Source organism: Acinonyx jubatus, chromosome A2 (assembly GCF_027475565.1).
Source record: "Acinonyx jubatus isolate Ajub_Pintada_27869175 chromosome A2, VMU_Ajub_asm_v1.0, whole genome shotgun sequence".
Lineage (NCBI taxonomy): Eukaryota > Metazoa > Chordata > Mammalia > Carnivora > Felidae > Acinonyx > Acinonyx jubatus.
The window spans coordinates 150,610,089-150,624,928 of NC_069383.1; the positions used below are offsets into that span (position 1 = coordinate 150,610,089).

At 45.6% G+C, this 14,840-nt stretch overlaps 1 protein-coding gene across 11 annotated transcripts in view; it reads right to left on the reverse strand.

Annotated features, from left to right (window-relative positions):
- LARS2 (leucyl-tRNA synthetase 2, mitochondrial) overlaps positions 1 to 14,840 on the reverse strand; it is a 181,824-nt gene that overhangs the window by 33,996 nt on the left and 132,988 nt on the right. For all 11 annotated transcript variants that reach the window (XR_008297170.1, XR_008297173.1, XR_008297172.1 and 8 more), the window contains one exon: positions 11,820 to 11,957. Coding sequence is in view for 7 of the 11 variants with exons in the window: in XM_053219548.1 (XP_053075523.1) it covers positions 11,820 to 11,957 (138 nt within the window). In the remaining 4 variants the exon portion in view is untranslated. The remainder of the gene's footprint in view (positions 1 to 11,819; positions 11,958 to 14,840) is intronic.

Here is a 14,840-nt window from a genome sequence, read left to right on the forward strand (position 1 = left end):
CGCGGTCACCACCAGCCTGGCCGCTGACACCATCGATTAGTTCTGCCTGTTTCAAAACCACTTCTAACCCTTTCCAGGTGAGGGCGAGGGATCCCAGGGGCCTGTACACATTGGAGGCTGTCCCCAGAGCTGGCCGTTGGCGGTGTGTCCGGTGTGGTCCTGGCAGCTGGGCCCGGCAGATACTAAATTTTATTATGTATTCAAGGAGGCTGCTCCTCTGCCCTCCTCCCGCGAGCCTCCTTCCGGTGCTGAGTTTATGGTGGGTGCTTGATATCGTTCACTGGTTTGAGCTAAATGAATGCCGTTTCCACCAGAGGAGAAATAAAGCTGCCAGCAGCAGAGGCAGGGACAACGTGGAGAGGGACACGAGGTGGAGGGAGAAAGGCCGATAAAGGGCAGGCACGGGACATTATGGCTCCCAGGTGGGGCCGTGACTTTTCTGCAGGGAGAGGCGCGGTGAGCGGTTTCAGACTCCATCCACTTAAGCTCGCAGGAAGGTGGGTGGGAGCAAGGGGACGAGTTGGGGGGCGGGGGTAGGGTCCCAAGAGCCCAAGAGCGTTTACACTGGATTTCACGGTGGAAGGGGCACTTCCCTGCTCATTCCCCGGGGTCCCCCCATCCCCCACTCTTCAGGGCTCCAGGGAATGATCCACAGGACTTTGGGAATCCGGTTCTCATTCTCGTGGCTGAAGCCGGTCACATCCACCCACAAGTAGTGTAGCTCGGAATGAGGAACCACACTTGTGTATTCACTCAACGTGTATTTGAGCCACAAACGGGTACAGAGCACTCTGCAGTTAGAAGGCTTACAGTAAAACGGTGGGCCAAGACATGCTCAGAAATAACCATCAACGCCATGAGGAGGACGCTCTAGTGTGATATGGAGGCGCGAGGTGCATGGGAATGAGGGACAAGGACGTCAAGGGCCCCACTGAGCTCGGAACCCGGTCCCGCGGGAGCAACGGTCACACCACCGCCAAGCTCATTACTCAGATTCACAGCCAGTGTAACGTATTCCCTACGTGCTCATTCATTCACTCGACAAATGGCACCAGGGACAAACTTGCAGAAGCAACTGAGTTACTCATGCATCACAGTGACCGTATACAGCCGAGGGCTTTATAAGGAAGTGAAAGACCTGAAACCACCCCCAAACCCCTTTGGCGTAGAAGCATCAAAGGTGGGCGTCACGCAGGGTCTCTGCCTGCGGGGGCCCGGCTGGTTTCACTGCCATGGAGGCAACGCCGCGCTCTTTGCTCTGTCCCCGCTCTCCTGCTGCGCCTTTAATACTACCCCTAGAGGGGCGCCTGGGTGGCTCAGTCAGTTGAGCATCCGACTCTTGATTTTGGCTCAGATCATGACCCCAGGGTCGTGGATTGAGCCCCATGTCAGGCTCCGTGCTAAGCGTGGAAACTGCTTAAGATTCTCTGTCTCCCCCTCTGCCCCCTCTCCCCTGCTTGCATTCTCTCTCTCTCTCTCTAAATAAATAATACAGTAAAAAAAAGAATTAAAAAAAAATACCACCCTGCGTTTGCTGCAGCATGCGTATGTGCGAGCAGAATGACAGGGAGTGATGTTCTCTTCGGTACTTCCTTGACGGCTGGTCATGGAAAGCCACCTTTGTGCCACCAAGGTGGGAAGGGGGGGGGGCAGGTGGAAGGGCAGAGTGGGGAGGGTCAGTAATTATTAGAATAAATAAGGAATTCCAGAACATGGATTGATAGGCTATTTTAAGTGCCCTTATAAAAAAAAAAAAAAAATGACTGTATGCAAAGGAATGTACTAACTGGGATGTGGCTAACAGAATCCCAGGATTCGTCAGAGCCCCAACTAGCCACCGCAGATGACATTTCACCTACTCAGGAGGCCCTGGACAGCCCGCTGCCCACTCCCTGGCCTGGTCAGCCGGCCCCTGTATAGATCTGGAAAGAAGAAAACAGAAAACCCTGGATTTCTGAAAACAATCTCTAACAACTTTTCAGACTGATTTTGCAAACTTCCTCTTCCTTGCCCTGTGCTGAGGGGCCGTCAGAATCACATAATTAGCCAGGGTCTGAGCATTAAGCAATAGCTCATTCTTAAAATACTACCATTTCTAGGGGCGCCTGGGTGGCTTGGTTGGTGAAGCGTCTGATTTGGGCTCAGGTCACCCATGATCTCCCCCCGCATCCGGCCCTCTGCTATCAGCATGGAGTCCGCTTCAGATCCTCTGTCCCGCTCGCTCTGCCCCTCCCCTGCCTGTACTCTCTTTCTTTCTCTCTCTCTCAAAAATAAACATTAAAAAAATACTACATTTCTATTTCTTAGCAACCAGCTAGCAGCATGGAAGGAGCCCTTACTGATATGGTGAAACCCAAGGTAAGTTTCTCTTCTCTTCCTTTTCCCCCAAGGCTCATTTCTGGTGTGATCAGAGAGACACATAAAAGCTTGGGGGACTCGGGGCGCCTGGGTGGCTCAGTCGGTTAAGCGGCTGACTTCAGCTCAGGTCATGATCTCGCGGTCCGTGAGTTCGAGCCCCGCGTCGGGCTCTGTGCTGACAGCTCAGAGCCTGGAGCCTGTTTTGGATTCTGTGTGTGTCTCTCTCTCTGACCCTCCCCCGTTCATGCTCTGTCTCTCTCTGTCTCAAAAATAAATAAACGTTAAAAAAAATTTAAAAAAAAAAAAAAAAAAAAAAGCTTGGGGGACTGGAGCCCGTGGCGTTCTCAGTGATCAGCAGGCCACTGTTCTTGGTTGACAACAAACCACAGGGAGAATGTCACTTCGGGGAACGTTGTGTCTCCCCAGAGTTGCAGTTAAGAGCAACAAAACCTGACAGGATTCCTGGGCCTACCGCCGTCCCTCACCACTGTCCCTTACAGAGGGAGAGACAGGCTTCCTTACTGCAGTTCAGGGATGAGCTGGGTACGTCCCTCTCTGCAGCGTGCCCCTGCGGCTTCCGTCCTGGGGACGTCCAGCCACAGCCAAAGCCCTCCCCTGGGTACTTCCTCCTGGGTACTTCCTCCCGGGTACTTCCCTGCTTCTGAATCTAGGCTGTAAATGACTGCTTTTTTTTTTTTTTTTTCATTCTTTTTTCCTATTATAAGGTTATACAATCACTGCAAAAACTCTGGAAAAAAAGCAGGAGTGCCTTAAAAAGTAAGAAAATCACCAATAAGTTCACCTTCCAGAGAAAACTAGTGTTAACATGTTGGCATAGTTTTTTCTAGTCTTTCCTCTTGCTCTGCGTATGTATATATATGCGTGTATACATTTAAATACAGAGATATAGCCAAATTGCATCTATGATTCTGTATCATGCTTTTTTTTTTTTTTCAGTTCTAGGTACTTCAGATGCATTTCTCCGTGTTACTAAACATTCCATGTAATATAATTTTAAAGGGGCTAAACTTTAGCCCCTTTGTACAGGGGCTAGACTTCATTCACTCTTTCTCAGAATGTGGGGGCGATAGGGCATATCTAAACATGTAGCTACTTGAAATAACACATGTACAGTTGGGTGCATAAGTTTGCATTTCTGATTATTCCCTTGGGCTAGGTTTCTAGAAGTACAATTAGTGTGTCCAAAAGTGTGAATGTTTCTAAGGCTCTCGTCGTATATCATGAAACTGCTTTTCGTAAAGGTTGTTCCAAACAGCCTTCCTGCAGCACAGGGGACGCTGTTCATCCCAGCCTCTCCGCTATACGGAAAATGGTGCCTCACTTCTGTTTCACTGTATTTCTTTGACTACCAGCGAGGGAAGCATTTTAGGGTAGGCCTCTTCATCATTTGCGTATCTTCTTTGGCAAATCTCCCGGGGACATTAATTCTGGCTTGATCAGTAACCTGGTATTTCTTTCTTTCTTTTTTTCTTTTTTTAATGTTTATTTATTTTTGAGACAGAGAGAGACAGAGCATGAGTAGAGGAGGGGCAGGGAGAGAGGGAGACACAGAATCTGAAGCAGGCTCCAGGCTCCAAGCTGTCAGCACAGAGCCCGACGCGGGGCTCGAACTCATGAGCTGTGAGATCATGACCTGAGCTGAAGTCGGCCATTTAACTGACTGAGCCACCCAGGCGCCCCAGTATTTCTGATGCACAACAGCACACGTGCTGTCCCATGTGGGGGCACACCCAGCTCGGAGGCCAGCTTCTGGTGGAGGGTAAAGAGATCCATGAAAAGCTCAGAGTACAGACCTAAATATGCAAGTGTGAAAGAGGGCCAGGACTCACTTAGAAAGCAGGAAAGAGTATTAGAACTACATAAGACTTTGTGGTAAGTTGATGAAACTTAGCCAGAATTACAGAGCGAATCCAGTGCTTAGAGTCGACAGAATTCCTTGCACGTGAGGCCCCTGAGAACCAAACAGGTTACGTGTCCACACGCGAGGTAGTGGCCCACATGGACATGAGACAGAGGCCTCGGGCTCCCAGGCTATCACTATTATATTCATTTGCTTGTTTGTTTATTTTTAAAGTAATCTTTACACCCACCATGGGGCTCAAACTTGCGACCCTAAGATCAAGAGTCACACGCTCCACCGATGGAGCCAGCCAGGTGCTCCTAGAGATAACTATCTTAGATGGTGGCCAGGGGGTTGAGAAATGAAAACAACAGGGAGTGGCAGTAGCCTCAAATCCCTCCCGGAAGGACAGGGCTAACCAAATGCTAACCAAGAGTAATACAGAAATAGACGTAGCAATCCCTGTCAAAAAAACACCAGCATTCTTCACAGAGCTAGAATAAACAATCCTACAATGTGTATGGAACCAGAAAAGGCCCCAAATAGCCAAAGCAATCCTGAAAAAGAAAACCAAAGCTGGAGGCCATCACAATTCTGGACTTTAAGAAGTATTACAAAGCTGTAATCAAGACAGTATTTGGTACCGACACAGAAACAGACATTCAGATCAATGGAACAGAATAGAGAACATAGAAATGGACCCACAAACGTATGGCCAACTCATCTCTGACAAAGCAGGAAAGAATAGCCAATGGAATAAAGACAGTCTCTTCAGCAAGTGGTACTGGGAAAACTGGACAGCGACATGCACAAGAATGAACCTGGACCACTTTCTTACACCAGACACAAAAATAAACTCAAAATGGATGAAAGACCTCAATGTAAGACAGGAAGCCATTAAAATCCTCGAGGAGAAAGCAGGCAAAAACCTCTTTGACCTTGGCCGCAGCAACTTCTTACTCAAAACGTCTCCAGAGGCAAGGGAAACAAAAGCAAACATGAACTATTGGGACCTCATCAAGATAAAAAGCTTGTGCACAGCAAAGGAAACAATCAGCAAAACTAAAAGCCAACTGATGGAATGGGAGAAGATATTTGCAGATGACAGATAAAGGGTTAGTATCCAAAATCTATAAAGAACTTATCAAACCCAACACGCAAAAAAACAAATAATCCAGTGAAGAAATGGGCAAAAGGTATGAATAGACGCTTCTCCAAAGAAGACATCCAGATGTCCAACTGACACATGAAAAAATGCTCCACAACACCCATCATCAGGGAAATTCAAATCAAAACCACAGTGAGATACCACCTCACACGTGTCAGAATAGCTAATATTAACAACTCAGGCAACAACAGATGTTGGCGAGGATGCGGAGAAAGGGGATCTCTTTTGCACTGCTGGTGGGAATACAAACTGGTGCACCTACTCTGGAAAACAGCATGGAGGTTCATCAAAAAATTAAAAATAGAACTTCCCTACGACCTAGCAATGGCACTACTAGGCATTTATCCACGGGATACAGGTGTGCTGTTTCGAAGGGACACATGTACCCCCATGTTTATAACAGCACCATCAACAATAGCCAAAATATGGAAAGAGCCCACATGTCCATCGATGGATGAATGGATAAAGAAGATGTGGGATACATATACAATGGAGTATTACTCGGCGATCAAAAAGAATGAAATCTTGCCATTTGCAACTACATGGATGGAACTGGAGGGTATTATGCTAAGCGAAATTAGAGAAAGACAAATATCATATGACTTCACTCATATGAGGAATTTAAGATACTAAACAGATGACTGTAAGGGGAGGGAAGCAAAAAGAATATAAAAACAGGGAGGGGTCAAAACAGAAGAGACTCTTAAATATGGAGAACAAACAGAGTGTTCCTGGAGGGGGTGTGGGAGGGGGGATGGGCTAAATGGGGAAGGGGCACTAAGGAATCTCCTCCTGAAATCAGTGTTGCACTATCTGCTAACTCACTTGGATGTAAATAAACAATAAGTAAATTTTTTAAAAAAGAAAGAATGAAAAAATAAAGTTCTGATTTAGATACGTGTCAGCAAAAACAGCTAATAAATAAAGAGACATAAATACACATGTGGTTGACAGGTCTGTTTTTCCTCCTAGGCCAGCTTGAAAAAGTTGTTTGAAGGTTTTCAAACATTCTGACTGGAGAATCCTGAATTTTACCACAGAAGGCGGGTGACTCTCATTTAATTTGAGGCTGACTGGTTTGTGGAGACACCCCTGATGAAAAGGCCATGTTCAGAGGCCGTCCTGGCCCCGATGTGATTTCACAGGAGAGTGACCCTAACAACTGCGTTGAGACACGGAGATAAGGGGAATTCCTGCAACTTCTTCAAGGTCAGATTTTGAGTACTTAAAATAAATGTCTCTTTTTTTGGCGGGGGGAGGGCATGGAATAGAATCTTACTATCTCGTAAAGAACTTTTAAAAACGCACACAAAATACTGCACAGATATATTTCGAAGTACACCGGACAGCTGTCCCTTAAGTCTGATGGAAAAGCAAGTTCCAGGGGTGTCTGGAGGCTCTGTGGGTTAGAAATTCATTTCAACAGACACCAAGTCCTACCCCAAACGGGACTTGACAATTACATCCGAACGCTGCAAACATTTTTTCTCCTCGAATATAGTTCTCAAACCACTGTACAGGAGTCATAAAAATAGCCAGGCCTTGTCTTATAGTTTAAAATAGTTAGCCATTGACTCACTTATTGGTTTGTTCACTGCTCCTGCAAATAACTTCAGAAGCACAAATGGGCCTTGGGGCCAGAAATCATTTATGGTCTTTGTTTCTAGACTTGCATCAGAAGGAAACGTTTCTCATGGTGTATTTTCTCTCTAGCCCAAGGAGGACACTTCCTTGTGGAAACATAAACTTCTTTCGTTTCATTTTTTTCTTTTAAGTAGGCTCCACGCCCAACATGGGGCTTGAACTCATGACCCAGAGATCAAGAGTCGCACGCTCGACCGAGTGAGCCAGCCAGGAGCCCCAAAAAGCATAAATTTTTATCTGTTTATATCAAGGGCTTAAACTCAATTTAAACAAATATCCACTGAGAATGTACAGTCTCTATGATACTGTCACAGCAACAGGACACAATTCCCATCCTCACGGGGAAGTTTTATCTGATGACGTAAAGAAGTTTCCACAGAGAAGAAATTCAAGGCAGAATGGGAAAAGTCTCAAGGCACAAACATTCCGACTGAGGCTTAATGCTGTTAATGTATTCACTGTCCTTCTGATGCAATCAGTTTATTTTGACACATGAAGGGCTCTGGGACTAATGAGAAGAAAATTATTTTCAGCATTTAATTTGATGTATAAACTAAATGCGTTTTCTGTACCATAGACTCTTAATCTGTGTGTGTGTGCACAGAGAGAGGGAGCAGGTCTGAGGGGGGGTGAAGGGAGGGGGCTTTCATAATGCTTCATTTTGCAGAAACTAGACTGTAGTCTGCGTTACTAGAGATATTTATTTATTTTTCATGTTTACTTGTTTTTGAGAGAGAGAGACAGAGCATGAGCAGGGGAGGGGCACAGAGAGAGACACACACAGAATATGAAGCAGGCTGCAGGCTCCGAGCTGTCAGCCCAGAGCTCAGTGCGGGGCTCGAACCCACGAACCATGAGATCACGACCTGAACCGAAGTTGGACACTCAACCGACTGACCCACCCAGGCACTCTACAAACAGATATGCTTAAGTCAAATATCCTTTATACATTCAAATACACACGCACACATACATCTATATATAGCCATGCTCTTGACTAGCAAGATAGAAGATATATGATGTAGGTCAGATATTTGTACAAGGCGATCGCCACGCTCTACAGAAGGTTTGCGGCGACGCACAAAGTTCTATTAACAGATTTTAAATAAGTTGGTCTTTTTTTTCCCCTTAGAGTCTATTCAGACATTTCTTTCCTTTCTCTTTTTTCTTTATTTATTTTTTGATTAAAAAAAATTTCTTTTCGTGTTTATTTATTTTTGAGAGAGACAGAGCATGAGCGGGGGAGGGGCAGAGAGAGGGGGAGACACAAAATCTGAAGCAGGACAGAGCTGGACGCGGGGCTTGAACTCACGAACCACGAGATCATGACGTGAGTCGAAGTTGGACGCTTAACTGAGCCACCCAGGAGCCCCTGAGATTTTTAAAGTGATATATTTTTTATATATCAAAATTTTAAAAACACATATCCTTTGACTCAGCATTTTCATGTCGGGACTTGGACTTACAGATATAAACCCAAATACCAGCTGAGAACACAGACAGTGAGAGTCACCTCTTTTTTTTTTGTAACAGCAATTGGAAAAATAGGTGATTGCTTACATAAATCACGGGAGATCCATTATGATGGGGTACTGTGCGTAAATTACAAAGGATGGGGGGTCGGCACATGCTGATGTAGAAGGATCACTAGGATATATTATTAAATCAAAAAAGCAAAAAGGCATGTGTGTAATATATGTCACGTTTTAAAAATAAGTCTATCAACAGAAACATGGAGGTAATGCAAAATGTTTTTCTGGAAGAGACCAAAAGAAGCCATTAACAGGTTGGGGGGAGCGGGGAGGGTGGCCTGCAGGGAGTGAGACTTCAATGTTCAGTTTCTGTGCAGTTAAGAAAAAAACTCTTAACCTTAGACATGCATTACTTTATTATTTTGTATTTTTAAGTTGTTAACATGGGTTATCTGGACAAAGAGATCATCAGATTTTTTCCCCCTTTTTTTCTCTGCAATTAAAAAATAGTCTAGGGGGTGCCTGGGTGGCTTAGTCGGTTAAGCGTCTGGCTCTTGATTTCAGCTTAGGCTGTGATCTCACGGGTTGTGAGTTCGAGCCCCAGGTCGGTCTCTGCACTGAGTAAGTGTGGAGCCCGCGTAGGATTCCCTCTGTCCCTGCCCCTCCCATGCATGAGTGTGCTCTCTCTCTCAAAACAAATAAATAAACATTAAAAACAAATAGCATAACAGATGCTAAATTAAAGACACAAAAAACAAAATACAACCGTAATTGAAAAAAACCCAGGAATTATGCTCCTGATGGTATGGCAGACAAAATAACCTAAATTATTGTCCTGCTGATAAATAAGTGAAAAAGCCAGACAAGTTATAAAAAAAGAGTTGTTTTAAAGGTGTCACTGAGCTGGTAAACTAAGAAATGAGGTTGAAATATCAAATAAAAGCTAATAGATGGACCTTCACTAAAGAGCATGAAAGATATTCTAAAATATATATTTCAGATAAAGGAAATGATTTCAGATGTTAAGGTCAGAGACATAAAAAGGAAGAGTGAGGGGGCACTTGGGTGGCTCAGTCGGTTGAGCGTCCGACTTCGGCTCAAGTCATGATCTCACAGTTGGTTAGTTCGAATCCCGCGTCAGGCTCTGGGCTGACAGCTCAGAGCCTGGAGCCTGCCTCAGATTCTGTGTCTCCCTCTCTCTCTGTGCCTCCCCTGCTCATGCTCTGTCTCTCTCTTGCTCAAAAATAAACATTTAAAAAATTTAAAAGAAAAAAAAGGAAGAGTGAGAAAAGCTATCAGTAAGTATCCAGACTCAGTGCAATTGCATTAAACTCCCAACAGATATTTTTGTGGAATGTGACAGGGTGAATCTAAAATTCATATGGAAGGGCAAAAGATTTGATCACAGCCAAGCTATTCCTAAAGAAAAAGAACAAAGTAGAAGGACTACCCTTACCAGACAGTAAGACTTGTAAAATCAAAATAAAGCCAATAAATAACGAGCACAGCAAAAAGCAAACGAACCAACAGACAGAATAAAGATCCTATAAACAGGCCCTTGTATATATACGCAGAAACATGACATTGATGGAGAGGCAACTAAAGATCAGCAAGGCAATGCGTGGACGGGTCCACTGAGGGCACTGAGACACTAAAAGCAACAAACAGCCCTAAAGGAAAAAAATCATTAAAATTTCCTGCATTAACTTCAGAGTTTCTACTCGTCAAAAGACACCATAAAAATTAGAGCAATTGAGACCCGGGAAAAAATAATTGCAATACATATAGCTGGAAAAGGATTAGCATCCAGAATATTTTCAAAGTTCCTACAGTCAATAGAAGACAACCCAGCAACGCATAAAGGACGCAGATAGGGATTCACCGGAAGGGAAAACACACCGGTCCCCTAGACACGTTGATAACTGCTAAGCTTCACTGAGTGTGCAATGTCTCTCATTTCAACCGTGACCCACAAACGGATCCATCACAGCCGCGCGGTAATGGGGACCTCATCTCTGCTCGCATGAGCACAGGTTTATGTGAGCAGTCTGAAAACAAGCAGGGTGTTCCTGAGTGAGGTTGGGCACGTGCATACCCCGCAGTTCAGGAGCTTGGCTCTTAGGGACACACGCCAGACACGTGCTGACACTGTATGTCAGCAAATACGTACCGGAACACTCACCGTCTGGCTTGGCTCATCGTTGCACAAAACACTCCACCGGCCACGAGTGGCGGATGGACACATAAAACGTGTTCTGCGCTGGAAATTCCACGCCACGTGAGCGAATACCACACAGCGGAGAAACAGAAACGCAACGTAACTCTGTGCACCAGTGTGGGTGAGCCCCCAAAAATGCTGAGCGAGGAAAGCGAGAGGGAATACACGAAATATGATTCTACACGTATAAAGCTCACACACAAGAAAACCAAAAAACACACACTGTTTCAAAACTACATACAGAGGTGATAAATTTATAAAGAGAAGAAAGTGAATAATGCAGGATAGGGGTTGGCCAGGGGAGGGGCGGTGAGTAGGGGCAGAGTAAGACTGGGTAGGGGACCCTGGGTGTTCTAAGGGACTGGAGTACTCTTTCTCAAACTGAGAAGGAGGGTGCAGCGATGTTCACTTTATTCTTTGAATTGTATAAGACATTATACAATATATACATACATATATCATATGTACATGCAATATTATATATACATATGTATACGTATATACATATACATATATATACATGACGTATATACATATACATATATATATATGATGTATTTCATGGGGGGGAAAGCGCACATATACCTTGCTGACCATAATGGGGAATAGGTTATAGGCCAATAGGAAGAAAATTTATCAATGGATTTACAATGGGATTCCCCAGCTTTAATCCATTATCTGCTTTTCCCAGAGTCATCTATCCAGGCAGGATTCAGTCAGGCTTAGAAAAAGAGCTTACATCGAGTGTGGCCAGATGATAAACACCACCTGAAACGAGACACTGTAAAAAGCCATGCAACATTATGAGCCGCTTGTCTCTGCCTCACAAGTAAACGGCTCAGTTACTTAACTCCGCTAAACAGACAAGAGCTGAGGGCAAGATTCTGTGCAAACCTGCAATCTCACAGGCTAGAAGTGAGACGAAGCAACAGAAATCGCACTTCACGTGGCGAAGGCTGACAGTGACCTCCGAAGTACACTTGAAAACCGGAAGTCTGCCACGACCTCCATTTACCTTGGTCCCCGGAAGAACTGGCACCTGCTTTCGGTCGTCGTTCACGGAACCAAGTTCTTTTGCAAAGGGGGATACATGCTCACCTGTGCTTGACCATGTTTTGATCATGGCAAAAATGACTGAAGAATCTCGCATAGAACAAGTGCATGACAGCGTGTTCCTTCCCTCCGATGTACAAATCCACAGGCATCCAGTAATCTGCCAAGGCGGCGTTAAAAGGGCTGGAAGAAAGAGAAACGGTCGTTTTTTAAAAACCCACTTTGCCACAATTACATAAATCAGACAGACCCACTGTAATCTGCATACGCTCTGAAACAGATTATGTCAGAGAAACACTTGTTTTCTTTTCAAAAATATTGTAAGAGAAAAACTTATCTACTAAAGGAAAGTCAGGTCCGTGTTAAATTCAGAAATTTATAAAAACTGTTTCAGAAGTTGCTGCTGACAATTTAACAAATGCCGATTTCCATATAAAATGGAGACAAGAGGAAAACATAGCAGCAAAAAAAGGTATTTCCGGGAAAGAGGTATTTCTGTAAAATGCATATTTGAATATGTGGATTTATGTTTTAGTTTTTATTCCGATAAGGCAATTGGGATGTGTGAGTTCTTACCAACAGGGGGCAGTATGGCATTTACGAGGAGATTAACAGGTAGACACTACATGTACATTTTAAAATAGGAATTCTATCTTACTTTTAAAAGCAGCGTTAAAACACAGATAGTCAGCGAGAGCCTGTATACGGTCTCCTGCGTGCAAGGAGCATAGTTAGGGTAACCATCACAAAATCGGGCCAACATCTCTCTCTCACCTAACAGATGCTATCAGTGACAAAGATCCTACACGAAAGGCCTCCTCATACTCCCTGGGGAGTAAAGAAAATACTACTTCCCTCTATTTTCTGGCTGGGACCCTGAAGGGGGGAGTCTGTGAGTATGCAGAGGTGTGTGCCGGTGTGCGTGTGTCGTGGGGAGGGGAGCAGAGCTGGCTGAGGACCTTTACCTTTTTTGAATGTTTATTTATCTTTGAGAGAGAGACACACACAGAGTGCAAGGGGCAGAGAGCAAGGGAGACACAGAATCCGAAGCAGGCTCCAGGCTCTGAGCTGTCAGCACAGAGCGAGACACAGGGCTCGGACCCACGAACCACGAGATCATGACCTGAGCTGAGGTCGGACGCTTAACTGACCAGAGCCACCCAGGCACCCCTGGCTGAGGACCTTTAACCCCAAGATAATGTGCTTCCTTGAGCTCATCCAATGAAGTAAACCTCTGCCTTCGGAGGATCTGTACTCCGTGGTTTCAAATATGGGTGAATTCTCTTCCCTACACCTCAAAGCAATTTTTTCCCCCAGCACAGACTCGGCTCAGGCCGCAAGACAGAGCCTGCCGCTCAGCAGGTAAACCTGGCCAACTGCCCGCATTCGCACCTTCATGCAGCCGGGTTTTCTCCAGTCACCGTGCCAGAATTCTGGTAAAACTCAAACAATTTTTGTTCTTTGTGAGTAACGGTTCCTCAGAAAAATCCAGCTGCCGATCCATGTGCCAGAAGAGAAAGGGAGGTCAAGGGTGAGACTCCTCGGGAACACGAGTGTGGGGTGCATTAAGACATGGAAAGTAGCCATTGACCCAGGATTTACCCCGGAAGCCAGGCGGTAAGCACTCAAGCTGTGCTAAAACTAGCAGCTGCATTTTTATGATGTGCTAAAGGGTGTTCCCAGATCGGGGGGCTGTGAAGGCCCCAGAGGCATCTCTCGCCAGTCAAGGGTCCGCGCTGATATAGAGCTTTCATCCTCTGTAAGAAGGTGTTCCTTGAAGCATTCTGACAGGTAGAGCCTGACGGCCCTGGCATTCTGAGCAGCTGCTACCGGATGGATGGTGCCAACAGCTCCTTCTAGAAGGAAGAGCCAGAAAAGGGGCCCTCTTCCCAGAGGGCATCGTGGCTTTGCCGGCTATGGTTTACTCAGGGTCCGCTCATTCCTGGATGGCCTGAACTCAAATTACAGACTGGCCATCTCGCAGGGCAGGACTCTGGCACGGGGAGGGCCAGAGCACCCACCTCACTGGAAATGTATTCTTTTGCAATGATGAAGGAAAAGGGGGGGGGGGGGGTGCGTTCTGATATGCAGACTACGGGGCTGGAGAGCAATGGTTCTCTTGAGGATGACAGCAGGCTGCCGAGGTCTTTGATGCATGGTGGGTGCGATCTTAAGTGCTCTGCGACAGCCTTCTTTCGCTCATTCTCTTTACCCTCTCTCCCTACGGCTCTTTCCCTTATTCATTTATTTCTCTTTGCCTAAGAAACACGCACAGGGCTGAAAACTCAGGCAGTACCACCGAGAGGTCTGCGATTTCAACACTGGTCTCCAGCCCCCTGCCTTCGTGAGCACCACCCCGCCTCCCCCTTAGCCACTTGGAATTCTTGTAGCCGTTTCTTCCGGCAATTTCACCCTTTACTGATTCATCGATTTTAGAAATTACCGAGTGTATGTGACCAGAGGCAATGCTCCCTAGCTCTCTCACACTCCCTACTTCCTTCCCTCCCATCATTACTTCCGGTTAAGTAAAACATTACATCTTAATAACCCTACAACGCGGTTCACCACAGGGCCAAGAAGGGTATTGTGACAGAATTTTCTTCCTTCGTCTGTTTTTTAATTTTTCTTGTACTTGGGGCTTGCTTGGCTGCGACGAATCTAATTTAATAATCTGACACACTCGCTTATGAGAGCCGGCGTCAAGGTGAGCAGTTGACTAGCGGCTTCCAGGCGTTGTGCCTTTGGGACCATTCAGTATCCCTACAGCCCCTGCTCTCCCAGAGGGAGGGGATGTAAGAAGTAAGGGAGAGGATTCAATACCAAATAAAAGCTGTGCTGTCTAGCTAACAGTAGGTTTACAACCTACTGCAAGTATATATCAGCCCCCCACCCCCACCCCATAATGGAGTCCAAACCCTTGGACACTTCACTTCCGGGTTCTTCTTCCCTTCTCTGTTTCTCAGGCTTATTTTTGCGGGCTTTGCAATGAGCATGCTCCAAAGAACAAAGAAGGGACTAAAAGTCTCTGTGTCACTTCAGAGAAAGTACGTTTGTTCCAATCAGAAC